A 24,790-nucleotide genomic window follows, 5' to 3' on the forward strand; every position below is an offset into this window, starting at 1 on the left:
TGTGCACGTCGCAGCTCAACTTGGACGGGACCACGTCCGCGTTTGGCGCTACGGAGCGCAACGCTGTCAACAATGACATCATCGAAAAGTATGCGTCGCAAGCCTACCGCACGTTGTGTCTGGCGTACCGTGACGTGGATGTGACCCCAGAAGTGGTCAAGAACTGGTCGGACGAGGAGATTGAGACGGACCTGACGTGCATTTCCATCGTCGGGATCGAAGACCCGGTGCGTGAAGAAGTGCCGGAATCCATTCGCCAGTGTAACGAAGCGGGTATTGTCGTGCGCATGGTGACTGGCGACAACATCGCGACGGCCAAGTCCATTGCGCTCAAGTGCGGAATCATCAGTCCCAACGACGGGTCGCTGGTGATGGAGGGGTCCGTGTTCCGCGCTCGCGTGTTGGACGCGAACGGCAACATCAAGCAGGACGAGTTTGACAAGATCTGGCCCATGCTTCGCGTGTTGGCTCGGTCGAGTCCCAAGGACAAGTACACGCTGGTGTCTGGGTTGATTCAGTCGAACGTGTATCCGCATGGTCCCCAAGTGGTGGCCGTGACGGGCGATGGGACGAACGACGCCCCGGCTTTGAAGAAGGCGGACGTCGGGTTTGCGATGGGGATCTGCGGCACGGCGGTGGCCAAGGACGCGTCGGACATCATTCTCATGGACGACAACTTCCGGTCGATCGTGAGTGCGGTCAAGTGGGGCCGCAACGTGTACGACTCGATCGCCAAGTTCCTCCAGTTTCAGCTGACGGTCAACTTGGTGGCTATTTCCACGGCGGTGATTGGCGCGGTGGTGCTGGAAGAGTCGTCACTCACGGCCATTCAGTTGCTGTGGGTCAACTTGATCATGGACACGTTTGCGTCGTTGGCGCTGGCCACGGACGCCCCCACGGAAGCCATGCTCAAGCGCAAGCCGTACCCGCGCACCAAGCCCCTCATTTCGGAGCGCATGTTGAAGCACATTGTCGGCCAAGCCATCTTCCAGTTGACGGTGATTCTCACCATGACGTTTGCCGGGGACAAGATCTTCGGCATTGATTCGGGCCGCAAGTATGACCGCCCGGTTGGCACGACTGGACCGTCCGTGCACTACACGATGGTCTTCAACACGTTTGTGTTCCTGCAGCTGTTCAACGAAATCAACTCCCGCCGCATCCACGACGAGCTGAACGTGTTCGAGGGCATCTTCGCCAACCCCATCTACCTTGGCATTTCGGTCGTCCAAGTGGTGTTCCAAGTGCTCATCGTCCAGTTTGGGTCGCTCGTGTTTAGCTGTGTGCCTTTGGACGTGACCCAGTGGATCATCTGTCTGGTCATCGGGGCGTTGTCGCTGCCCGTGGGCTTGCTCCTTCGCCTAATCACCCTTCCTGCTTCGTTCACAGTATGCCAAGAAACAGCCCCCGTGACCCACGTCCCCACGGACCGCACCAAGGAATTGTGGATCCGAGGCTTTAAGCGCCTGCGCACGCAAATCCGAGTCATCCGCGCGTTCAAGCGAACGCTGTCGCAGCGCAAATTGTCCCAATTCGAGTAGAGACACCACAGCTATTTACATGAACGACGATTCAAATCCATGAGTGTTGCTTTGCTACATGTATGTCGGTCTTGCAGTGAATGTTAGCCTGTAGCCCTGTAACCTTGAACTCCCAAGGTTTATTCATAGTTACATCGCCAGAGCTTAGCCTCCGCGAACTAACTTGACGATACGTATAGTGTTTTTGATCACATGCATGGACACTTTACCGGGGTGAAGGCCTTACTCTTACGTACAGTACTACTAATACTGATTACACTGTGAAGTAAAATGCGCACGCAAAGCAGTGTCCGTGTACTACTACTGAACGCGTCCATCACGAAGGAATGGCATAGAGCATCGCATGCAAGTGTACGCCATTAGGGAGATTTCGCAAAGTAATCCGTGTCCGTTTCCGGAATAATTACCCTCACAGTTAGTAATTATTAATACTAGTACAATAACGGAAAAACTACATTATATCGGAATCCGTGAAAAGAGCAGCAATCACGGATTCGGATAATCATAAGAAATAGAGGTTATCCGAACAGTAGGGTGGTTTCGTGTGCTACAGTATGAGGAGGTTGAGAAGCGAGGATGACTTGGCGCTGTGGATAAAGGCCAACCACTCGAGTAATGAAGTCTTGGGGAGTGCTCGCGTGCAACTTGCTTAAAGTTCCTGGCTTCTCTTGCCAGGAGCTCGAAGTCGACGGCAAGAAAACATCGCACAGGTTGCACCTGATCCTCCACAACCACGAAAAGTTCCAGAAGGATTCTGTGTATTTGGATGGTGTTGACTGACGGTAGGAATGTGCGAGCAGAAGTCTGCGATGACGGGCAGGCTTCGCGAAGCGAGAACGCTTGACAACCATGACAAGTACTAGTACAGCATTATTGCAAGTACTTCGAAGTAGCAGATTCCTTATGTTTATTCCGGACGCGGAAATCTATTTATACAGCGAAATCGTCTAAATTTAATCCATGTCGGTGGCCGTGTCATTTTTCTCACGGACGCGAACACGGATTGACAGTGAATTGCGAAATCTCCCTATTAACGTTATTGTCGATGCCTTCCAGTAAGTACTGTTAATGTCGTTAGCCAACTAACATACGGTACCCCAACATGCTACTTTACAGTTAATAGTGTCTGCACATGGATTGGCTACATTGCATGTCCGTTTCAAGTTCTAGCCAATCAGCAGAGTTAATCCGTTGGGTAAGTGCAAATGCGACATTTCTCCGTTCGGCAAGTACACGATTGTATTATTAATAATTTAAATTCACGTACCTACGAGCTTTAGCTACGTCACGGAGATTCGATATTGTAACGTTAGCTACACTGTGGAAGCAGCAGAATGACAGACAGCTTAGCTGAGGTGTAGTTGCAGATCTGCTTCCAACTACCCTTGAAATCCACATACAGACCATAATTTACAATGACATCCATGATACCTCACAGCAGCAGCACCACGACCAACTTTTATCTTAGACCAAACGCTTCATCGATTGTCATTCCCCCAAACGCCAATCTGCATCTTGTTACAGCTGCGATCTTCAACATCATTTTTGCTTGTAGACAGTTGAAGTGTGTTCACTTTGAAGTACTATAACTTACGTACTAGTATACATTAACGTTAGTACAGATACTTCTCTAATACAGTAATAGGTGTGTCAACATTGAGTGCAGTGAGACTGGCAGGTGCAATCTGCTGGCTGACGAAGCACCCCATCCAAGTGCTACTACGTACAGTAGGAGTACAGTAGCACCGGGTGCGGTGGTGCGCAGGAGTCGATACAACCCAGTCACTAGAACATTCATGTAATTGTGGCATTCACGGATTGGATAAAAGCATGCGCTTTGATTGATGTCAATTGGCTACTGGATCAAGATATGGATGCAATCCTCGACAGTGAACTAGAATCCACTCTCGTATACAAACAGCCATATACTCTAGTCCATGTCACTCTCATCCACGTACCTGCACAGGCAAAAAAGGGGAAATCTGTGGCGTGCCGCCTTTGCCCCTCACTTCCTTTCACCTACGATGGCGTTGACGACGCAGGCGCTGAGCAATCTCGTCGAGACGAAGAAGGAACATGCCGCCGCGGCCCTTGAAAAGCTCGGAGGTGTAGAGGGCGTGGCCCATAGCTTGAATGTGACGTTGGAACAAGGTCTGGACACAAACGATGCTGCGGACCTCGCCGCCCGCGAAGCCAAGTACGGGAGGAACTACATCGAGGCCGACAAGCCGCTCACGTTGTTTCAATTGATGTGGCAGGCGTTCAATGACTTGACCATTATCGTGTTGACATGTGCGGGGACGATTTCCCTCGTCCTCGGGTTCATTCCCATGCCCAAATCGACGTCAACGGCCGGTGGCCACGACGACACGGACTCCACGTGGATCGAAGGCGCATCGATTTTGTTCGCCGTGCTGATCGTGACCTTTGTCACGGCCATCAACGACTACCAAAAGGAGCAACAATTCCGCGCGCTGAATGCGGTCAAGGAAGACGAGAAGATCAAAGTCATTCGCAACGGCGTGCCTGCTGAAGTGAGCAAGTTCAATTTGGTCGTGGGGGATATTGTCCGTGTGGACCTCGGCGACATCATCCCTGCAGACGGCTTGGTGTTTGACGAAAGCGACTTGAAGCTGGACGAAAGCGCCATGACGGGCGAGTCGTTCTTGATGAAAAAGGACCGCCAAACGGCGCCGTTCCTGCTGTCGGGCACCAAGGTCATGGAAGGCGTGGGCAAGATGCTCGTCATTTGCGTGGGGGAGCACTCCCAGGCGGGTCAAATCACCCAGTTGATCGCTGGTAAGGGCCCGTCCTCGAAAGCCGACGACACATCTTCCATCGTGTCTGAGTCTACGCCGTTGCTGGCAAAATCATCAGGTCCCGTCGAGCCCGCCACCGACAACGACGAAGACGAAGTCGTTTCGCCGCTCCAAGGCAAGCTGGACAACTTGACCGTGATGATTGGATCCCTTGGCATGTACACGGCGTTGTTTGTGTTTGTGGCCATGGTGGTTCGGTTTTCGGTCGTCAAATTCTGGATCCAAGGCGATGCCTGGAGCAACGAGTACCTCAAGGACTACCTCAACCACTTCATCCTCGGGGTCACGGTGCTCGTGGTGGCCATCCCGGAAGGCCTGCCGCTGGCTGTGACGATCGCACTGGCGTTTTCCGTCAAGAAGATGCTCAAGGACAACAACTTGGTGCGCCACTTGGACGCGTGCGAGACCATGGGCAGTGCCACCACCATCTGCTCCGACAAGACCGGTACCCTCACCACCAACCGCATGACGGTCATGGAATCGTTTGTGGGGAAGTCCGCGTTCATGTCGGCGGCGTCGCTCCGACTCCAAGTTAGCGCTGACACCAAGGATATTCTCACCAAGAGCATCTGCCTCAACTCGACGGCCGAGATTCTCCCGCCCAAGCAAGTGGGGGGGCAGCCAGAACATACGGGCAACAAGACCGAATGTGCGCTGCTCCAATTTGCCGCCGACCTCGGCGTACAATACGCCGACGTTCGCAAGGAAAACGCTCTGGTGCGGATGATCACATTCAGCAGCGCCAAGAAGCGCATGTCCGTGGTCGTGCCGTTGTCCGATACAAAGGTCCGAGTCTTCACCAAGGGCGCCAGTGAAATCGTTTTGGGCTTGTGCACGTCGCAGCTCAACTTGGACGGAACCACATCATCCTTCTCAACAGCCGAAAAAAACAAGGTCAATGCATCCGTGATTGAAAAGTACGCCAGTCAAGCCTACCGCACGCTGTCGTTGGCGTACCGTGACGTGGACGCCACCGTCGATGAGATCAAGGATGCGTCCCAGTGGTCGGACGACGACATCGAGCAGGACCTGACGTGCATTTGCATCGTCGGGATCGAAGACCCGGTGCGCGACGAAGTGCCCGATGCCATCCGCCAGTGCAACCGAGCCGGCATCGTCGTACGCATGGTCACGGGTGACAACATTGCCACGGCCAAGTCCATTGCGCTCAAGTGCGGGATTCTCGCGCCCGGTGACAAGTCCATCGTCATGGAAGGCGCGACGTTCCGCGCCCGGGTGCACGACGACAACGGCAACTTCCTTCAGGACGAGTTTGACAAGATCTGGCCCCATCTCCGCGTGTTGGCTCGGTCGAGTCCCAAGGACAAGCACACGCTTGTGACAGGGTTGATTCAGTCTGACGTCAAGACGTACGGGCCCCAGGTGGTGGCCGTGACGGGCGATGGGACGAACGACGCCCCGGCTTTGAAGAAGGCGGACGTCGGGTTTGCGATGGGGATCTGCGGCACGGCGGTGGCCAAGGACGCGTCGGACATCATTCTCATGGACGACAACTTCAGGTCGATCGTGAATGCAGTCAAGTGGGGCCGCAACGTATACGACTCGATCTCGAAATTCCTCCAGTTTCAGCTGACCGTCAACTTGGTCGCGATCACGATTGCCATTGTCGGCGCCGTGTTCTTAGAGGAATCGCCGCTCACGGCCATTCAGTTGCTGTGGGTCAACTTGATCATGGACACATTTGCATCGTTGGCGCTGGCCACGGACTCGCCCACGCAGGCCATGCTCGAGCGCAAGCCGTACCCGCGCACCAAGCCCCTCATTTCCGAGACCATGACCAAACACATTCTCGGCCAAGGCGTGTACCAGCTGACAGTCCTCCTGACCCTGGCATTTGCAGGGGACTGGATTCTGGGCATTCCGTCCGGGCGCAAGGGGGACCGTATGTCCAACGACCCGTCCGTGCACTACACGCTCATCTTCAACACGTTTGTGTTCATGCAAGTGTTCAACGAAATCAACTCGCGCCGCATCCACGACGAGCTGAACGTGTTCGAAGGCATCTTCGCCAACAAACTCTACGTCGGCATCTCGATCTTCCAAGTCGTGATGCAGTATTTCATCGTCCAGTTCGGGTCGGTGGTGTTTGGATGTCACGAGCTGGACGCGACCCAGTGGCTCCTCTGCGTCGGCCTCGGCGCCGTCTCGCTGCCCCTCGGCCTGCTCCTCCGCCTCGTACCCGTGCCCGTGGCGCTGGGCTTTGAGCCGGAAAATCTGGCCCTTCCCGGCACCGATGTATTTTTGCGGGGGGTCACCCGTGTGACTACTCAAATTCGCGTCGTCAACGCGTTCAAGCGCCCACTGACCAAGCGTCGAAGCTCCCTTGTTTAGCATCTTACTTAGCTCAAACTTGAAATGTGTTATATGCATACACCACACAGTCGAGTAATATAAATTGCAAGCTTCGTATCCTCGCCATGAACGTTATATTATGGATGTTGCCAAGCCCCTCCTGTTTATAATCCACTTGGGATATATAGCACTATTATCTGGTTGACGGTCGCGCGCGGAGGTGTTTGTTCACTTTGGGTCAGTAACGTTAGGGTAGTGTATTCTTAGCTGGCGAAACCCCCCTCCCCCCCGATCCCTCCACATTGCACCTGCCAACCCCCCCATGAATAAATAATGGTGGTTATGTTCCTATTTTAAGCTCAGTACTGGTCAAGCTTCACACGCGGCGCGAGAACGACCGCCCGAGCATCAGCCACCGTTGCGTCCATGGCTGACTTTGGGGACTTGGACGACTTCAACGAGCACGAAGTGCAAGGTCGCCCCATCAAAGCGTACAAAAACGGGTGCTTCGAAAACCCCAAATGTACACATACTGCCACGTCATCCGTCGACACGCTTCGTGACCGTGTCTCTGTCCTAGCGCTGTTTGTGCAACTGCACTGGTCGTGGGATGACTTTTTGTGCTCGTGTTCCCAGCGACTGGAGATGGTGCCGATGGCCTCTCGAGTGTTCAATTCCGACGGTGCCTATTTCGCAAGACTATAATACGTTGCATGTCTAAACCTGATTTAGGAGTGGAAATCGATGACCTCATGTGCATCGAAGAGGGCGACATGCTGTTCTTTTCCACGGGGGCGCCGTTTAAAATCCCTGGCAACGAAGACCACAGCAATGCAGAAGACTTGGGGGCTGGCGGTGTCGTGGGGGGGTACCGCGTCACGTCGTTGTTGGGGCGGGGCGGGTTTGGCGAGGTACCCAACAACACACTGTCGCGAACACAAGCTGAGCAAAATGTTGATTCCAGGTTCGACTGGGAGTGCACCAGCTCACCAACGAAAAAGTAGCGCTCAAGTTCATCTTGAAGAACGAGATGGGCTCCCTGGGTGACGTCGAGCGCACGACCACGGAAATCCAATGCCTTACGGTACGCGCCTATCTCGATACAAGACGTGTCGTGAACGCCACGTTGTTGTGGCCCCTAGGCCCTCAATCACCCGAGCATCATCAAATTGATTCGCGTATTTAACGAGCCCAACCACGTTGTTTTGGTGTTCGAGCTCTTGGAAGGGTTCGCGTCCAAACATGTTCTTCCTGTGTCGGAGGATCGAGTTAATCAGACGGGGGGGGGCATGTGTAGAGGCGACTTGTTTCATCACTTAGCGCAACTGCCCCCAGGCGGCGTGTCCGAAGAAGAAGGGGCGTTGGTGTTTTCCCAGATTCTGGCGGGCGTCGGATACGCCCACAACCAACACATTTGCCATCGCGACCTCAAGCTCGAAAACATCCTCTTGCAAAGGTACGTTCCACCCTCCCCCGACCATTTATATTCTGTCCGTTTTATACTGGCCACGTGTAGCAAAAACGACCTCAACAGCGTCAAAATCGCCGACTTTGGGCTAAGTGACTTTTATCGCCCTGGTACGAGCCGAATGGTTGGGGGGAGTGAGGGGGGCTTATCATTCTGTAGGGGCCATGGCCAAAACAACGTGTGGGTCGATTTCGTACTTGCCTCCAGAAGTCTTTCGAGGGACGTCCAACGCAGGTACGTTACTTAGACAACAAACACACATCTCGACATGTCCACCTCATCAGGACCACCGTTGGACGTGTGGAGTCTGGGCGTGATTCTCTTTGCCATTGTATGCGGTCGATTGCCGTTCGAGGGTTCCGACTTGAAGGGGTCCAACCGGCCGCGGGAAAATGTGATTCGAAATCGAATCATGCGGGCCCAGTACAAACTCGACGACCATTTGAGCGCAGACGTAGCCGGTAACACATACCGCCGATCATCGTTGTTTCGACAGTTAAGTTGTAGACTTGATCCAAAGGATGCTCAAGCTGGACCCCATCGAGCGCGCGACGATCCCAGACATTTTCAGTCATCCGTGGATCCGAGGCAAAGCGGGGTCGGTTGGCTTGGACTCGTTGACGATGATGTCGTCGCCTATCAAGGACGGCGACGACGATGGCGACGGGTGTGAGTCGTTCACGCTCAAGAAAGAGCCGGACACGGCGTCGATTCCCCTGTCGGAGGACGTAAAAGGGCGGGGGGGAGGGGGCGCGGTCCCCCTTGTGCCCCCTCTGGCCAACCTCGTGCCCCAGTCGCCCCCTTCGACGGTGGTGTCCCATCCCCCCAACGGAGGCAGCTCGAAGCGCACCGTTCGGAGCCACGACCTGCCCAAGCACAAGAGCCCCCGCTCCGGCCAGCTGTCCATACCGCCTCTCAATACATCCAAAGGGTCCGACAAGCACGTCGAAAAGCACGGTGCGCCGGCGGCGTCGGCACTGCAGTCCCCGACCAACGCCAAGCGCGGCTCCATGGGGTCGTCAAAAGACGCGGTGCTCACCCCTAAAGACAGCAAGACCGACAAGGGTCGGTCGCGCATCCCCCCCGTGCACCCCATGACCCCCGACGACCGGAATTTGTCCACGAAAGCCAAACGACGACCGAGTTTTACCGACCCCAAGCTCACCGAAGCCCTCGACCCGACCCTACATTGACGAGATCTTGCCGCACTCACCACCCCATTTATCGAGTTAGGACATGTGATGTACATACATTAAGCGTCCTCATAAAGAAACCAACAACAATCGACCTGTCGAAGCATGGCCATGACCTATGATTCTAGAGCAAGTGACGTACAGCATACGATTAGGATAACTCTCAATGACTTATCCCGGATATGCGATATGTCTACTGCGATTCCGATGTATATTGTACGAGCCAGTTGTAGGTTAACACACCATGACGTAGGAATATCGTGGTAGTTACAATAAAAAACGGATTACAAGAATCCAGGCGTCGCCAGGCCGGGGGCCGCACGTCGGGGGTGATGCAGGGGTTGGGGTTGTTGGTATTGCACGCCGCCAAATGCGATCGCGGGCGCCATCATGGCGGGAGGACTCGCTTGATGGAGCATGGGCTGATGTACGAACGACGGGTGATGGCCCAGTGGTTGCTGATACGGGGCATGAGAATGATGCATCATCATCTGAGGAGGAGGTTGAACTTGGACGGGACCAGAGCTCGCTTTGAGTTGGTCCAGGGATCGCGTGTCGGTGGGTGCCGCGTTGGCTTTCGCAGCCGCCGACACTTCCGACGACAAGCGCAAGTCCACCAAGTTGCTGCCGGGGACGACAAACCCAGCTGGTTGGAACGGTTGCTGGGCGGCAAATTGCTGGTGCTGCTGCGGGTGAAAGGTCTGGTGCTGCTGCGGCTGATACTGGTGCTGGTGTCCTTGGAATTGCTGCTGGTTTCCTAGGAATTGCTGCGAAGGTTGCTGAAATGGTTGTTGGGGCGGGGCACTAAACTGGTCCTGTGGGTATGCCGGCGCTTGGGACGCCCCATCCAACGGGTCAAACGACAGCCCGGCCAATTCTAGTCGCCAAATATTAACCTCATGGCATATATTCACAAAAGGCGTACGATCGATGGTCGACAATGGCGTTTCAAACACCGCAGCCGCATTTGGTGGTGCCGGAGGGAGAGATTCCACGCCGAGCAAGTCCACCAGCGCGGGAGCCGCTGCCCCGGTCTTGTCCTTCTTGCCAGCCTTCTTCTTGCCCTTCTTGGCATCTTGGTCGGTCGACGGAGCGGCCACGGCGGCCAGCTTGGACGCGTCCAGTGCATACGCGTACGCTTTCTTCGGTGCTTTGGCTGGCTTCTTCTTGGCCTTCTTGTCCTCGGGTGCCGATTCCGTCGAGATGTCGCTGTCACTGAGATGGGCTTTCTTTTTAGAAGACGACCCCTTGCTTCCCTTTTTCGTCGATCGTTTCGACTTGGCCGCGTGGTCGCTGTCGTCGCTGTCGTCGTTGGACGAGACCACGATTTCGGGCTTCTTGGTCACTTTCGAGCGCACTTTGGTTGACTTCTTCTTGACATCGCTGTCCTCGGACGACTCTTCTTCGCTTTCATCCTCTTCAGAGGATGACGTGGCGGCACGTCGAGATGATTTGGACTTGTACTTCTTGTTGTTGCTTGATGCCTTCGACTTGCCAGACTGTTGCTTCGAAGTGTACGCGGATGTCTGACCAGACGAGGAGGTCGGGTTGTCCGAGTACGTTGACGTCGGACGATACGACGTGTCGCTGTACTGCCCCGGGCGTTCTGTGGCAAAGTCGTTCTGGTACCCGCCGGCATTGTACCCCGACGACCCATTCGAGAAATTCGACGAGTTGTTCGCAGGCCGCGCGTTGTTGCGGATTTCAGCCATCCAATTCGCGCGCCCATCGTTCATCGCGCGCTGGTTGTCGGGGATCGTGTTGTGCGACCGCGATGCCAATGCCATCACCTTTTCGCCGAGCCATTGGCCATTGCTGACGATGCGACTCTTCCAATCGTCATCATTTGACGTCCCAGTGCGGCCTTGGGAGCCACCACCGACGCCGTAGTTCCCATACCCGCCACCTTGGTGGTGGCCGCCGCCTTCCATGCTCTGTTGCATCCACATGACAGTTGTACAGCACCAGGATAATTGCAAGTGGAGGTGGCAGAACGCCCATGGCGAAAATCGAAGAACCGTCCGTTTATACTGGTACATTTACACTTGCGTTTTGTATGGACTAATATTTTAAATACCAGCTAGTCGAAGACGTTTTAGGCATCGAATTTAATTCATTTCAATTGCTACACTTCATGTTTGTATCATTCTTTTAGACAAAACAATAAAAACCTTCTTCGAATTTATTACCCTATCCCATCCATTGTCGTCGCAGTCATTGATGTGCCTTTCTGCGGCATGCAGTATCACATCACGGATGGGGGCACAGGCCCCGTGTACAGTACCATTCATGGCCAGCACTGTCTTCCCAGCTATGAACGCTGGGAGGAGCTTGTATCATGCAGGGACGTGGCACTGGCACTCGTCATCTCGAAGCAATATCGACTACCAGTAGCCCTTGCCGTCGCAAGAATCTTGAACAATATACGTACCCCGGTACACTGTACACTGTACTAGAAAGAATGCCACGACGTGCAGGAGATCCGACACCACTCCTTGGTGGCCTGCAAATTGGCTGCTCTTGTCATTCAGTGCGTTTGCTACGCGTGGTGTCGTACCTGCCGCCTCCCCATTATGTACTAGAGTCAAGGCGCCACTTCAACATGAACGGATGGATGTCACTTATCCGGATGCTGAACAATGGCGGAAACTGCCAAGCGTGACAGCCGGGTGATCTTCTTGGACGTGGATGGAGTCCTGAACACTCTCCATGGCCAGGCCCAGTTGAGTGCAGTGCTGCTGCATCGCTTGAGTCGCCTTGTCCACCTGACGCGAGCTAAACTCGTCGTGTCTTCGACATGGCGACTGCATTTCAATCAATTGCAAACACTCGTCCACGCGCTCGGCGTGGCAAATGTGCCCTGTCATCGCATCCTTGGCGTCACGGGCCCTACCGTCAAGCCATTGCTGTATGCACAAGACAGTGTTGGTTATTGCCGAGCGGAGGAAATCCTGGCATTCGTCAGGGGACACCCTCGCCTCAGGTGGGTAGCGCTGGACGATTTAGCGTTACACGTTCATCCCGACATGCCACGCGACTGTTTTGTACAAACGTCTCCCCATCGAGGTATAAGAAGTTGTTGTCCACGACATATATCGCGTTTACACGACATTAGGACTGAGTCTGGAGGCCATGCGACGGGTGCTGGCGTTATTCCCCAAGGCATCGCACCACCCCATTGTTGGCGCCATAACGTGGAAAGTTTCCTTGGACTCATGCTGCTGCTTCATCACGAGAGAAGGTGACAAGTCTCTTGTGTTGCGTCAAGAGCAAGGCCGAGACTGGCGGGCAGTCCATGAATGGGTTCATGACGTGACTGGTGGGGATCCATTTCAAGTGGTTTTCGACCACAACTTCAACGCTGAACATGCCAAAGCAGCGGTACATGGCAACGACAGTTACGCCATGCTGTTGCTCCACGACGCCATCGAATCCGCAAGATTACGTACGTACAGTGTGTGATTACGTCATCGTAACATGTGGAATGTCATCGTAGATCACGTCACCACTGACAACGCTCGAGCATTGCAATCGTTCGATCGGTTTGTGTTGCTGCAAAGTCGCCTTGGGACAAACGACACTGTGACGTTCACAGTGGTCAACGCATACACCAGCACTGTCGAGCGCCAGCACACGTGGTCGAACCCCACATTGCACTTGACAATAGCCCTGCTTCGTGCGGTGGACGAGTGGCTCGTACAAACCACGGCGGGGCTGTCGTGGATCTTGGTGGGTGACGACGTCGAGGAATGGGTGGAAGGCTGTGCCCGGATGGAGCTTCCCTGTCCAGCATACTTTTACACGTGGCATCACCACGTCAAAGGAGACGTCGAAACTTTCCTGGTATCTCTGGCCAACGGGAGTCAGGTCGCACCCACATCGAGCGTTGCGGTCGACGTCGACGTGACCTTGGTGCACCAGCAATGGGCTGTCTTGTGCCCATCCCAGCCACCTCAAACAAAGCTCGAGTCGGTGACTTCACTTGATGCAAGAAACCTTTTGGAACTTTTGCCTGCCATGAAGTCGCCGGCTACAAGGACCCAGCACGAGTTGATGAAGGTCGTGGCGCTGAAGGACTGGACGATGCGACATTTACTTGCAGGGTACCTTGCTCGAGGGGACATTACGAATGGCACGACGCTGGATATGACCCTAGCGATGCTACATGATGGAGAACTGGGCTGCTTTGAAGGCACGAGCACTCGTATCGACGACATGTTGTGGTGATGGCACATTCATAAAAATTCAAAAGATATTCTATGGTTTGGGTTGGGCCAATCGGAACGCCTTTCCTGTACTAATACATTAATTCCGTATCTCATGATTGAAATCCAGTTTAACAGTACGTACAGTACGTACGTAATGTACGATCTTTGCCAACACTTCAACACACGCACGACTTGACTCACAATTCAACTTCTTGACATGCACAACTCGCGTCATTACCGCCCGCCGTACTCGGACTCGCAAGCAAAGCAGCCGCACCGAATGCTCTACCCGTTTTTTGGGCTTCTTGCATTCTGCCTCTTCGTTACCACTAGTCTGTCCATGCGCTCTACCGTTCCACCACGATCTCAGGTGTCCTTGTCCCTTCGTCAGGACGAACCGCGAGCACCAAAGACGTCAGCAGACCATGTGCCTTATCTCCCTCGCTTTGGGAATGTCCTTGAAAAGCAGGTACAGTGTGTGATGCGTGCTACATCCACCTTACATGTATCGTTAGTATGCTGGGTTGGTGACTGTGAATGCCGCTGAAGGCAATATTTTTTACTGGTTCTTCGAATCCCGCACGAATCCAACATCGCGGGACACCCCCGTGATCGTGTGGCTGAACGGTGGCCCAGGTGCATCCTCCATGACCGGGCTTCTCACTGAAATGGGTCCTTATCGCATCAACTCGGACGGGTCGTTGTCCAGGCACCCGCACAGCTGGACAGCCCTCGGCCACATGTTATTCTTCGACCAACCTGTTGGCACCGGGTACACAAGCGCAAAGAACGAATCCGGCTACGTGAACTCGCAGCTTGAAATGGCGGAACAACTGCATGTCGCTCTGACGGCGTTTTTCACCTTGCATCCCGAATACGCCAGCAACCCCGTCGTGGTCGCCGGCGAGTCGTACGCTGGCAAGTACGTGCCGCACATCGCCCACTACATTCACGACAAGAACAACCAATTGGACAAGTCATCGGCCATCAACTTGTGGGGCATCGCCATCGGAAACGGCGAGATGAAACCGTTGCTGCAAACCCTCAGTGTGCCCGACTACGCCTTGGCCCTTGGCTTGATTGACCAGGAGCAGTTCATCCAGCATCGTCAGTCGCTCGACACGTGTGCGTCGCTCGTGCAAGACGGCAAGCTCGTCGAGGCCTTTGGAGTGTGCCAACGTACCGAAGACGAGGTACGGTCCCACCTTGTCTCATTCACCCAGATGTCCTCACAGCATCGCATCGAATAGATCTACCGGCAAGCCGGGAATCCGTTCATTTACGACATTCGCCAGCAAGGCAACGCGTTTTCAGCCCTCACAAAGACCCTCTCGACGTACTTCAACCTCCCCGAGACGAGAGAGGCCCTCAACATCCCCCCCCACACGCTGTGGACATCCATCGATGGCTCAGCCTACGGAGATGACCCAGCCGCCCCTTCCATCGCGCGGCACTTGCTCAACGACGAAATGGTGGACGTGCCCGACGCCATCCTCGAAACCCTCATGAACCACTACCACGTGCTGTTTTACGCTGGCAACATGGACGGCTCCAGCTGCAACCACCTGGGCGTGTCTCGCGTGGTGGACCAACTCCACTGGGACGGAGCGGACGAGTACCATACTGCTTCGAGGCGTCCGTGGACAGTCGATGGCGTCGGCGGCGTGGGGGGCCTCGCCAAGCAAAGCGGCAACGTGGCGGTGGTGGTGATCACAAACTCGGGCCATTTGGTCCCCACCGACCAACCCGAGGCCTCGCTGGACATGATGCGCCGGTTTCTCACCCAGCGATCGTTTCACCAGGGCTAGCTAGTTTAGAATCATAAACACAGTCGTACTACCACTCAAACAGAAGCATATACAGAGTGTTGAAGCATACCAGTACTATTAATAGTATTGTATAGTACTACGCAGTACTACGTAGTATTAATACATGTATACCGACGCTAATACTTATTGAGGCATGGAAGTATTGTAACGTTAGAGTACTTGAAGGGAATGCTGACGAATCCCCCGAGCTTGGTACAGGACGAGCTCATCAAAGCAAAGGGGGATTTATATTAACACTAGCATAATGGTCAAACTGGCGGCGTGATGCGGCTGCTTGCAGAGGATTCCACTCGAAATCCAACAACATCAACCAGACATGGAGGGCATGGTGGACGGGTGAGTTGATACAGTATTAGAACGACACGACTGTGGATGGAAGGCCATCGTCGTCCCTTGTCGTGATGACGTGCGTCGGTTCAAAAAGAAAGGTCGTACCGTTGCTTGCTACGTCGGGAGCATGAAGCTTGGAGACCTCTTTGGACGTTTGACCTGGAAACAAAAAGGCGGGGGGAAGGTGATCCACCAGCATGACGTCGTCCATCGCTGGCGCGTGGTCGCGGCCGACGCCGAGCCAGTACACCAGCATCCCTGGGCCAAACCGATTGACATACGCGTGGGCTTGAGCAATGTGCTGCGTCTCGTTCTCCGTGCCGACCTCGTGCGCCATGGCCTTGGAATCGATCCACTGTACGACATGCCACGTGTCGCCCACCTTGACTTGTATCGGAACGACTAGGAGCGCGTCCGGAGTCTTGGCCAGCCCTCGCTCGCGAAGCATGTGCTCGTTCTCGAAGGGAATGCCCAGTTGGGTGAGTCGAAGGACCATCAAGTGTTCATACTCATCACCTTCGCTTCGTCGGACGCGGTCGCACAAGGGTGAGCAATGCACGTCTTCTTCTACACACTCCCGCAGCTCTCGCCGAAGGCGAGTGCTCAATGGTGGCAGGTTGTTGAGATTGTTACTATTGATGTCGTCGTCGGGTGTCAATGTGGAGAGCAGCAGTTTGTAAATCTTGCTCTTGTCCACGCCTTCCACATGTTCCAGGAACGTCCGCGCCACGATGCATGGCGCCATGCGAAGGCGCCGGCTGATCGCCACCAAGCTGTGGTCCTGCGCATGCATGTTCAGCATCATCTGATAGTGCGTGCTGTTTGTCCTTCGAAGCTGCCGCACGTGGTTTCGCGCCAGGATTTGTTGCTGCTGCCGCTCCCTGGCGAGGTCGTACTCGGCTTGTTCGCATGGGGTCATAATTTCGCGCCAATTTCGGGATGTCCCTCCATTTCCGGATACACACCAAATTTGTCCGGATACATGTGCGTCGTTTGGATTTTGCAGCCCAAAAGGTATCCAGTTGACGAAACAGCATGATGCACACAGCCCGAACTCTCCGCGGCGTTGCCCGCGGCAGCTCCCTAACTCGATGGATTTCAACAGCGACACCTGCTAGCCCCCTTGTAAACATTGAACGCCGTGAAGGATATGCCATCGTCCGCTTGAGCCGTCCCCCCGTGAACTCCCTCAACCTTGAGGTGAGGCATTTCGAATTCGCCTTCGCGGCGAGTCGTCTCCACTCACGCGTTGGATGTGTGTGCGCATAGATGTTTCAAGCACTAGACAAAGCTGTGGAAGAGCTGGAAAAGGACAAGGCGATCAAGTAAGAGGGACAACCGTCTGCTTGGTAGACGTCTTCTAAATCTGGTATGATGATGTAGGGGGTTAATTCTTGCGTCCGCGAACACCAAAATCTTTTCTGGGGGACTCGACATCACAGAGCTGTATCAGCCCAAGGTACGCTTTGGGTGACCGACACCTGACATCCTACCCTCGCCTCCGTAGAACCATCGGTTGCGCGAATTCTGGGGCTCGTTCCAGCGATTTTACCTTCGTCTGTATACGTCTCCATTGGCCACAGTCGCGGCTGTCGAAGGGCATGCTCCCGCAGGTGGATGTTTCCTCGCCATGTGTTGCGATGCGCGCGTGATGGCGATCGGTAAACCCGTCATGGGTCTGAACGAGACGAAGCTGGGCATTGCCGCACCATTCTGGATGAAAGACGTCATGTTGAACACAATCGGGCACCGCGAAACCGAGAAAATGCTCGGGCTCGGCATGCAGGTAGACGCCATCAACGCCAAGCGCATCGGACTCGTGGACGAAGCCGTCGAGGTGGACCAAGTGCTCCCTGTGGCCGAGTCGATTCTGCACCAATGGCTTGCGATCCCAGGTCGACGTTCATTCCACTCTCAATCCTCATTTTGGAATGATGTAGGGCATGCCCGAAAGGCCACCAAGCACCTCATGCGTCATGCAACCGCCGACCGGTTGCGAAGCGATCTGAAGGGCGACGTGGACAACTTTGTCGACTTCATCGAGACAGACCGCGTCCAGAACGCCCTCGGTGCGTACGTGGAAGCGCTCAAGAAGCCCAAAGCACCCAAGGCGTAGATACATAGGACGGTCGATAAGTACAGCAGGGTTAGCCCACACCCTTCCAGGGAAGCGACGAATCGAACTTCGTCTGTCCAGCATTAGCTCGTACGCCGCCATGCACTCGAGTGAATTGAGGATGACTGAAATACATATGTAGGGATAGACTGTACTCGCACATTCATTGGTGGATAATATGTAAAATCAGCGAATAAAAACGATCGTTTCAAAAGCAACCAATCAAATGCTAGGAATTGTGTGAGTACATATATATTTGTGCCGTTTCTGTATGTACCTGGTCGGTATACACGTATATTGGTTGCACGGTTGAAATGGTCATGTCCATGCAGCTGCTCTCTGTCGACGTGGACGAGCAATTGACTGTGAACCCCGAGGCAGTTCGGTTCCTCAACGAAAGCTACGACGCGCTGACCGTCCTCTCCTTTCACGGCACCAAGGTACAGCATTGTCATGGTCCATGTCGTCGGCGACTGACTCCTCGCACCGCGTTTCGCAGAACTCTGGCAAGTCGGCACTGCTTCGTGAAATCCTCCAAGCGAGTGAACCAACCGAGGGTGAACAGTCCGATGGTGCCACGCATCCTGCAGATGTCGCGGCGCCGCCTGCAGACATTTCGTACGTGATTGTGTCTGATCCTCAATCCTTCTACATCTACATCCTTACGCGATGTCAACTCTTCCGTAGCGGGGTGTGGATGTATGTTCAGGAGACGACATATGCTCATGCCAAGCGGGTCGTCTACCTAGACGTCCAGTGTTACGGGGACAACGAAGTACGTTTCCCGACTTCCAAGCGTCAATCCCATTCCCACATCGTTTCCATCATGTAGGGCCTTGACGCGCGTTTGTTCGGCATCGTGTCTTTTCTCAGCAGGTCCGTCGGCATATATATAAATCCTAAAAAAAAATATTTCTTTTCAACCCAGCATAGCAAATATTGATATATTGACGATACTTAGCAACGTGATTCATGGCTCCGTGGGGCACATCAACGAGCATGTGTTTGACGAGATGAACTTTTTGCAGTCGGCCGTACACGTCCTTGGTGACAGACCAGGTACCACCGACACCCCCATCCGACGATACTGCATCAACAACATCGTTCATGTCCAGGCTTGCTGCCGGCGCTGACGTGGATTGTTCGCGACTTGTCTTCCAAGGACGTGAAAGCGGCGGTGCCCTCTGCCGACCCCGCGTCGGACATCGATCAGCAGTACCTCGAGGCGGTGCTGAATCCAAAGTCGAGTCCGTTCACGTCGAGCCTGTCGTGGCAAATCCTCACATCCTTCTTCCCCAAGCGCATCGGCGCCATCCTGCCGCCAACTTCAAGCCCCGCCTACTCGAAGAAGGTTCTTCGCGTGCGCAAGAGCTTGGTCGAACCCAGCCACGTCAAGGAGGTGCGAGGGGTCGCCCTTCACGGCTCCATCTTTTGCCACGTCATGGCCCTGCTCTGTGCTAGCCCTAGCAACATCACGTCCGAGGTACTTTCATACAGTAGTGCATGCGATAGGATACTTGGATTTGTACATAGGTGATGGTAGCATGTACGTTATTCGTGATTATGGTCGGTCATTGAAGGCAGTATGAAATATTAATATTTAGTACCTTGTTCGTAAAAGATGTCGTGATATTTGGTACTAAGTATGTATCGGTACAGATAGTTTGAAAACTCATTCTAAAACTCGATGCAAACTATTTTATTTTATTGCCGTTGGGCATTTTTTTGTTTGTTTATATATATATATATTGCAGTATAAAGGAATCGATTGCCATTTACTTTCCTTTTACATTGAAAGCATAATATTTATTAAAATGAAAACAAGTACATTATAAATCACACCCATGGATCCTTATTGTTTACTTCGAAGTATATAAATATATATTTATAGATATATATCCTTTGACTAGGTGTGGGGGCCAAAATGGGACGACGTGCTACGGTCAGACATGCTGCACTTGGTCGAGGTCGCATTTGACGTGTATAAAAGTACGGTGGATACATCCATCTGTCATGATGGCCACACATCACCTCCACACCATGACGACAGGATCGAGGTAGTGGAAATCTATCCTCGTCTACTTTGATACCTGTTACTGTATCCCATGAATGCAATACAAAGCCCCGAACCTGACCCGTGTATTGGCCTAGTTTCCATGCGACGAGGGGGACGTGAAAACTCTGCATGTGGCGGGGAAAGCGGCGGCGCAACCGTTCTTGGCCAAAGCGGGCGCGTTGGGCGACGACCTGGCGGCTCTGGCCGCTCGTTTGTTTCACGAGTTGAGCGCTGCCCACGTGGCTAAATGGATGGACGAGAACGACCGGGCTTCGTCAGCCCAGTGCCTGTCGGTGCTTCAACGTCTGCACACGGACATCGAGCACCTCATCAAAGCCAAGCTGCAGCCCCAGGACGACAACAACCCCCTTCGCCTCGTCGACTTTAAGGTATCGTTGTCTGCTGACGCGCCTATTGATTTCAATATATATATATATATAAACTCGTGAGAATGTAGGCGATTCTACGAGCATACCAACACAGCGTGCAGAACATGGTCGTCGAGTATGCGTCCGAAGCCGTGGGGCCGCAAAAGGTCGTTCAGATTCATTGTGTGGTTAGTTCATTGTCAAGTGTAGATGGCGGCGCTGAGTCAGTTTTTTTCGACGGTCGTCCCGCGCTTTATCGAGTACTTGGTGCACCTGGGCGACCAAACCATGCATCGGCAGACGGCGCTGGTCGAGGTATCATCTCCAATCGTCCTTATGTTAATCACTTGGTCATGAATTAGCAAGTGGTTGTGGACGGGGAAGCGACCCTGGCGGACGCTGTGCAGGCCAAGGCGGCAGCGATGGAGGTATTACTCCCACTGGCCTGCCAACTGCTATATGGCTTTGACAATTGATGGCACGTAGGCGATCAAGAGTTCACAGCGCCAAGTGCAGGCGAAACTCGTGGCCAACTTGCACCTGGAAACAGTAGGATGGACTGGCGAAGGGATTCCTTTAAATCTAGAGGTCGATATGTGTGTGTGTGGTAGCGTATCAAACAAGTGCTGCAAGACGCGGTGGACGATGTCACAGATTTGCATGACCAGGCCAAGGTCCAAGGCGAGTCGCTGGAAACGCAAGCGTTCAACAACGTCCGCACCATCGTCGCATGCATGCTGGTCGAAACTGTGACAGGGACAATCGTAGGTCGAGCGGACGGCGGAGCGCGTGCTGGAGGTGAGCCAGGCGACCCAGGAAGACGAACGAGCGTTGGAAGGGTACCTGATCAAACAAGGCGGCGGCGGGGTATTTGGGCGCAAGAACTGGAAGCAGCGGGTACGCCATGTGTTGATATATGTATATGAATGATGTGGGGGTGTAGTACTTTTTGCTGCACAAGAACATCCTGTCGTACGCCAAGACCAAGGACGACTACGAGCGCGGCAAGATCCTCAAGGAGTTTTCGATCGTCGGCAGTGTGATCAAGGACTCTGCAGACGCCGGCGAAGGGTTCGAAGTGTGGCCGCCGTCCACGGGCCAGGCAGTGTACGATTACAAGCAAGGTGGGATGATCGAGAAGAGAACGACGAGTGTCTGTCTTAACACGATCATCGATGTAGGGCTGTTTGGGTCCGACCCGACGCTCGGCCGTCGCAAGGTAGATGGCGACAGCGAGCGCATCTTTTACCTGCGCGCGTCGACGATGGAAGTCAAGGAGCAATGGGTCGAACGTCTGCGCCGCGCGGTCATACTGGCGACTCGTGCAAAGTAACTAATGCAAAGCGACCGAGGGTTTATTGGTTGTGATAACTCGGACTGGAAAACACTCGAGAGAAGTGAGCCACTTGGATCTCCAACGTGTCCAACTATGCGTATATAACGTTATCGCATATTGTGGGTTGGTATCTGATAGACAAAAACGAACTTCGCAAAGTGAGGTTGTGGTCATGAACCTACCTGGGTGTCGGCTACCTTGATCAAAAACCTGCGCAACATACACATATGTTAGATCGATGACGACGTCATGGCACTGTCGGAGAGTGAGCGTACTCGATGCGCGCGGGGTTGGTTTCATGGCGGTACTGGTCGTACTCTCCGCGGAGTCGACGTCGCACAAACTCCGTTCGGTCCTTCGTTGGCATCAACCCAGCAGTCTACAGCACGACCCATGAGCGTCGCTCGCATGCTGCGAGATTCACTGTACGTACGTACTCGGTATATCTTGCGGTAGAACGACAGCGCCTGTTGCCTCGTGGACATCGCAACTGCGGTGGTGTTGGTCGAATGACCAACAACTTCCTTGTTGTGTATGAAATTTTGCTTTATTATATGTTAAAAATCATAATATTTCGCCCCGCCTTTGTGGCTCAGTGGTAGAGCATCTGTCTTGTAAACAGAAGGTCCCCGGTTCAATCCCGGGCGGAGGCACTTCTCGCGAGGCCCACCCTTTTTAACCTTGGATATTGTATTGAAAATGCCATCGACTTTTCTTTTGACGTACCCAGAATGGCCGGTAACCCCGCCACATGCCCAAGAGTCCCACAATCGTCATGAATGTGAACGCATGCCAGCAATGGGCTTTTAAATCTGCTGCTGCTTCCACGGCGACGAGTTGCTGGATACTGTGGTTGGTAGATTTGGGATTTCACAGTGTTTTTATCCGAACTTGGGATGGATTATCCGGATATCCTAGCTTTCGAGCTGCCAACCAAACCGATACCACTGCCGACTAGCCGACGCACATCATGCAGGGCAGTGCCGAGCTTTACGAAACGTTGTTCCCCGAGGCATACGTGTCCAAGTGTTTGGAGTCGGGTGTCCGCCCAGATGCGCGGAAACTGCTGCAATCGCGCCCTGTGAGCATCAACTGGACACAATCTGGAGAATGTTTAGTCAAGTTGGGCGCTTCATGTGCATTGGCCAGTGTCAAGCTGGCTGTGGGCACACCGGCGCTTGCCACCCCGGACCAAGGCGAAATTGGTACGTGCATCGTTCTTTCGACGACAACATAGAGTTCTTACCTTGTCGTGCGATGGGCAGACTTGCAAGTATTGTTTCCTGGGGTTTGTGCCAGCAAATTCTCCACCCAGCGGACGACGGACGAAGCGCAAAGCCTGAGCAGCTACCTCACACGCGTCTTACTCAGCTCCAAGTGCATCGATCTGAGAGATTGTTCCATCGAGCGAGGAAAAGCCGCGTGGAAACTTCTGGTGGAAGTCACGTTCCTCGACCACGACGGCAATGCCGTCGACACAGCACTGCTCGCGGTCATGTCCGTCCTGTCCAAGCTGACCATTCCGGCCATCTCTATCTCTCCCGACTCGATCGTGTCCTTGGCGCCAGGTACGTCCTCCTCCGACACAGAAGCATTTCATCTCACACTACGACGACGATCAGATCAATCGGCCAAGGCGCAGTTCCCCTTGCATGAAACTCTACTCAGCACCACGTTTGGCCAATACCAGTCCCATGTGATGGTGGACCCCACCGCCCGTGAAGAAGAAGTGCTGGCGTCATCGTTTACAGTGCTGGTTACCAAAGCGGGGGCTTTTGCGGGGGTGTACAAAGCCGGCGGGCAGCCGTTGGCTGCGGCGACGCTGCAAAGCTGCATTCACGTCGCCAAGGAACGCTCGGTGGCGATTGTTAAACTGATGGAATAGACATGCGATACAGTACAAAGAGTCTATCCCACTCAAGCATCGAGACACATTGCTTCGAGGCTACAAGCGTCATATACTAGTACTTCTACACGAAACACTGCACAATGCGACGGCCGTTGTTTTAGAGTTATAACGTGGTTAGTCCTTGGCTTGGTGCAACGCGCCGACTTCATCCACGGACGAGATCTGGACCCACTTCTTGTCGAGGGATTCCTTCCACAGAGTGACTTTGTGGTCGCCGCTCGAGACGGCGAGGACGTTGCCCGTGATGGACCAGCTCACGCGCCACACGGGCGCTTCGAATGTGTGCAGCACCTCCTTCGTCCACCGCTCGTCGTTCAGCTGCGTCCAGATGGCCACGGTGCGGTCCTCCGACGCACTCGCGACGATGTTGATCGGCGCGCCCGTCGACGGCGCCCACGCGACGTCGCGCACCCAGTCGCCATGATGCGGCCCCGACTGGGCCAGGTCTTCCTTGACCCAGTCGGACGCGCCATCAGCGAGGAACCACACCTTGACCGAGTTGTCGCAGGACGCCGTGACCACGCGCTTGCCTTGGCGACCCGAGCTGTGGAACGGAGCCCAACTCACGGCGTTGCACCCGAGCGTGCTGTCTTGAAAGAACCCCGTGGTCCACCCTTCCGCTGGAACACGGCATTAATACGATTGGACATGGACAACGAGGTCGTACCGGCCGTATGCGTCAAGATGGACACCTTGCCATCGGCCGAAGCACACGCAAGGGTCAACCCGTACTCGTAAGGAGCCCACGCGATCGAGTTGACTGTGCGAAGGAATGAGGTTGATGGCCAAAGAAGGTATCATATATATATATATGTACCCGACGCTTGGTGGAACGAATGCACGTGGACTTGAGACCACTTTCCCAGCTGCGCTTCTTTGTAGATGATGACCTTGCCGTCGTACGAGCAAGATGCCAAGAGCGTGCCAAATTTGGGATGCGCCCAACTCACTTGCCACACGGGCCCTTCGTGCCTACACAGACAAGGTGACTACTATATACACGCATGGCAGGACATCATACCCAGTGAGCACTTGCTCGTTGCTATGTTGGGAGTCATGGGTCACGTCGTACACCTTGACGGTCCGATCCGACGAACATGTCGCGAGGCGCTTGCCGTAGTAGTCCAGTTGGGCATCATGCTACACAACCACACCATGAGATGGAGATGGGCATGGCATACGCATATTGAGACGCACAATCATGTCGTCATGCTGCGTGTCGATGGTTAGCACAGGGGTCGCCATGGTGGATATTGCACGGTGCGGCGGGGATGGAGACTGACTTACCACCCAAGAATCGATGA

The 24,790-nt window shown here is 54.1% G+C and overlaps 12 protein-coding genes and 1 non-coding gene across 15 annotated transcripts in view; 9 read left to right on the top strand and 4 right to left on the bottom strand.

The window, feature by feature from the left end:
* The window catches only part of H257_02529 (calcium-translocating P-type ATPase, PMCA-type), a gene marked incomplete at its 5' end in the record, with an annotated part of 12,020 nt that extends 10,429 nt beyond the window's left edge, over window positions 1-1,591 (top strand). The window contains one exon of the mRNA XM_009826210.1: window positions 15-1,591. Within this exon, the coding sequence (XP_009824512.1) occupies window positions 15-1,541 (1,527 nt within the window). The 3' untranslated portion in view covers window positions 1,542-1,591. The remainder of the gene's footprint in view (window positions 1-14) is intronic.
* A 1,915-nt stretch (window positions 1,592-3,506) lies between these two features.
* On the top strand, window positions 3,507-6,799 carry H257_02530 (calcium-translocating P-type ATPase, PMCA-type). The gene is made up of 2 exons (XM_009826211.1): window positions 3,507-4,340; window positions 4,419-6,799. Exons 1-2 carry the CDS (start codon window positions 3,566-3,568, stop codon window positions 6,710-6,712), a joined length of 3,069 nt encoding a protein of 1,022 aa, XP_009824513.1. The 5' UTR covers window positions 3,507-3,565; the 3' UTR covers window positions 6,713-6,799.
* A 228-nt stretch (window positions 6,800-7,027) lies between these two features.
* H257_02531 (CAMK/CAMKL protein kinase) lies at window positions 7,028-9,532 on the top strand. Its single transcript, XM_009826212.1, has 10 exons — window positions 7,028-7,196; window positions 7,254-7,355; window positions 7,406-7,584; window positions 7,638-7,757; window positions 7,816-7,901; window positions 7,971-8,129; window positions 8,190-8,251; window positions 8,301-8,375; window positions 8,426-8,602; window positions 8,649-9,532. Exons 1-10 carry the CDS (start codon window positions 7,100-7,102, stop codon window positions 9,332-9,334), a joined length of 1,743 nt encoding a protein of 580 aa, XP_009824514.1. The 5' UTR covers window positions 7,028-7,099; the 3' UTR covers window positions 9,335-9,532.
* H257_02532 (hypothetical protein) lies at window positions 9,510-11,353 on the bottom strand. The gene is made up of 2 exons (XM_009826213.1): window positions 10,260-11,353; window positions 9,510-10,211 (listed from the first exon to the last, which is right to left on the bottom strand). Exons 1-2 carry the CDS (start codon window positions 11,281-11,283, stop codon window positions 9,619-9,621), a joined length of 1,617 nt encoding a protein of 538 aa, XP_009824515.1. The 5' UTR covers window positions 11,284-11,353; the 3' UTR covers window positions 9,510-9,618.
* Window positions 11,354-11,822: 469 nt separating this feature from the next.
* On the top strand, window positions 11,823-13,648 carry H257_02533 (hypothetical protein). The gene is made up of 3 exons (XM_009826214.1): window positions 11,823-12,400; window positions 12,450-12,779; window positions 12,831-13,648. Exons 1-3 carry the CDS (start codon window positions 11,974-11,976, stop codon window positions 13,559-13,561), a joined length of 1,488 nt encoding a protein of 495 aa, XP_009824516.1. The 5' UTR covers window positions 11,823-11,973; the 3' UTR covers window positions 13,562-13,648.
* A 100-nt stretch (window positions 13,649-13,748) lies between these two features.
* H257_02534 (hypothetical protein) lies at window positions 13,749-15,487 on the top strand. Its single transcript, XM_009826215.1, has 3 exons — window positions 13,749-14,011; window positions 14,058-14,735; window positions 14,793-15,487. The coding sequence occupies exons 1-3, from the start codon at window positions 13,760-13,762 to the stop codon at window positions 15,348-15,350; spliced, it is 1,488 nt and encodes a 495-aa protein (XP_009824517.1). The 5' UTR covers window positions 13,749-13,759; the 3' UTR covers window positions 15,351-15,487.
* A 218-nt stretch (window positions 15,488-15,705) lies between these two features.
* Window positions 15,706-16,629, bottom strand: H257_02535 (hypothetical protein). The gene has a single exon (XM_009826216.1). The coding sequence runs from the start codon at window positions 16,618-16,620 to the stop codon at window positions 15,724-15,726; it is 897 nt and encodes a 298-aa protein (XP_009824518.1). The 5' UTR covers window positions 16,621-16,629; the 3' UTR covers window positions 15,706-15,723.
* An 80-nt stretch (window positions 16,630-16,709) lies between these two features.
* H257_02536 (hypothetical protein) lies at window positions 16,710-18,036 on the top strand. 3 transcript variants are annotated; one of them, XM_009826218.1, is made up of 6 exons: window positions 16,722-16,901; window positions 16,971-17,026; window positions 17,085-17,160; window positions 17,209-17,596; window positions 17,642-17,907; window positions 17,960-18,035. In XM_009826218.1, exons 1-5 carry the CDS (start codon window positions 16,737-16,739, stop codon window positions 17,815-17,817), a joined length of 861 nt encoding a protein of 286 aa, XP_009824520.1. In that variant the 5' UTR covers window positions 16,722-16,736; the 3' UTR covers window positions 17,818-17,907; window positions 17,960-18,035. The 3 variants fall into 3 exon arrangements, with proteins under 3 accessions (XP_009824521.1, XP_009824519.1, XP_009824520.1); XM_009826219.1 differs by having other exon boundaries at window positions 16,710-16,901; window positions 17,642-18,036; XM_009826217.1 differs by having other exon boundaries at window positions 16,710-16,901; window positions 17,209-18,036.
* Window positions 18,037-18,137: 101 nt separating this feature from the next.
* Window positions 18,138-21,574, top strand: H257_02537 (hypothetical protein; the record flags this gene model as incomplete). The annotated part of the gene is made up of 15 exons (XM_009826220.1): window positions 18,138-18,257; window positions 18,317-18,435; window positions 18,505-18,592; window positions 18,650-18,693; window positions 18,779-18,876; window positions 18,933-19,300; window positions 19,728-19,874; window positions 19,969-20,262; window positions 20,331-20,408; window positions 20,452-20,556; window positions 20,604-20,669; window positions 20,728-20,790; window positions 20,853-21,138; window positions 21,185-21,365; window positions 21,423-21,574. Coding segments are annotated over 15 exons (2,208 nt in total), but the record flags the coding sequence as incomplete, so codon positions are not given.
* H257_02538 (hypothetical protein) lies at window positions 21,375-22,105 on the bottom strand. Its single transcript, XM_009826221.1, has 4 exons — window positions 22,015-22,105; window positions 21,853-21,956; window positions 21,760-21,787; window positions 21,375-21,668 (listed from the first exon to the last, which is right to left on the bottom strand). Exons 1-4 carry the CDS (start codon window positions 22,060-22,062, stop codon window positions 21,597-21,599), a joined length of 252 nt encoding a protein of 83 aa, XP_009824523.1. The 5' UTR covers window positions 22,063-22,105; the 3' UTR covers window positions 21,375-21,596.
* Window positions 22,106-22,158: 53 nt separating this feature from the next.
* On the top strand, window positions 22,159-22,230 carry H257_02539. The gene has a single exon. It is a non-coding gene; the product is annotated as a tRNA-Thr (tRNA).
* Window positions 22,231-22,490: 260 nt separating this feature from the next.
* Window positions 22,491-23,584, top strand: H257_02540 (hypothetical protein). Its single transcript, XM_009826222.1, has 3 exons — window positions 22,491-22,782; window positions 22,843-23,145; window positions 23,200-23,584. Exons 1-3 carry the CDS (start codon window positions 22,548-22,550, stop codon window positions 23,460-23,462), a joined length of 801 nt encoding a protein of 266 aa, XP_009824524.1. The 5' UTR covers window positions 22,491-22,547; the 3' UTR covers window positions 23,463-23,584.
* On the bottom strand, window positions 23,529-24,788 carry H257_02541 (hypothetical protein). The gene is made up of 5 exons (XM_009826223.1): window positions 24,684-24,788; window positions 24,508-24,626; window positions 24,304-24,458; window positions 24,154-24,246; window positions 23,529-24,106 (listed from the first exon to the last, which is right to left on the bottom strand). The coding sequence occupies exons 1-5, from the start codon at window positions 24,729-24,731 to the stop codon at window positions 23,601-23,603; spliced, it is 921 nt and encodes a 306-aa protein (XP_009824525.1). The 5' UTR covers window positions 24,732-24,788; the 3' UTR covers window positions 23,529-23,600.
* Window positions 24,789-24,790: the final 2 nt, after the last annotated feature.

The sequence above is a fragment of the Aphanomyces astaci genome (genome assembly GCF_000520075.1).
Source record: "Aphanomyces astaci strain APO3 unplaced genomic scaffold supercont1.4, whole genome shotgun sequence".
NCBI lineage: Eukaryota > Oomycota > Saprolegniomycetes > Saprolegniales > Verrucalvaceae > Aphanomyces > Aphanomyces astaci.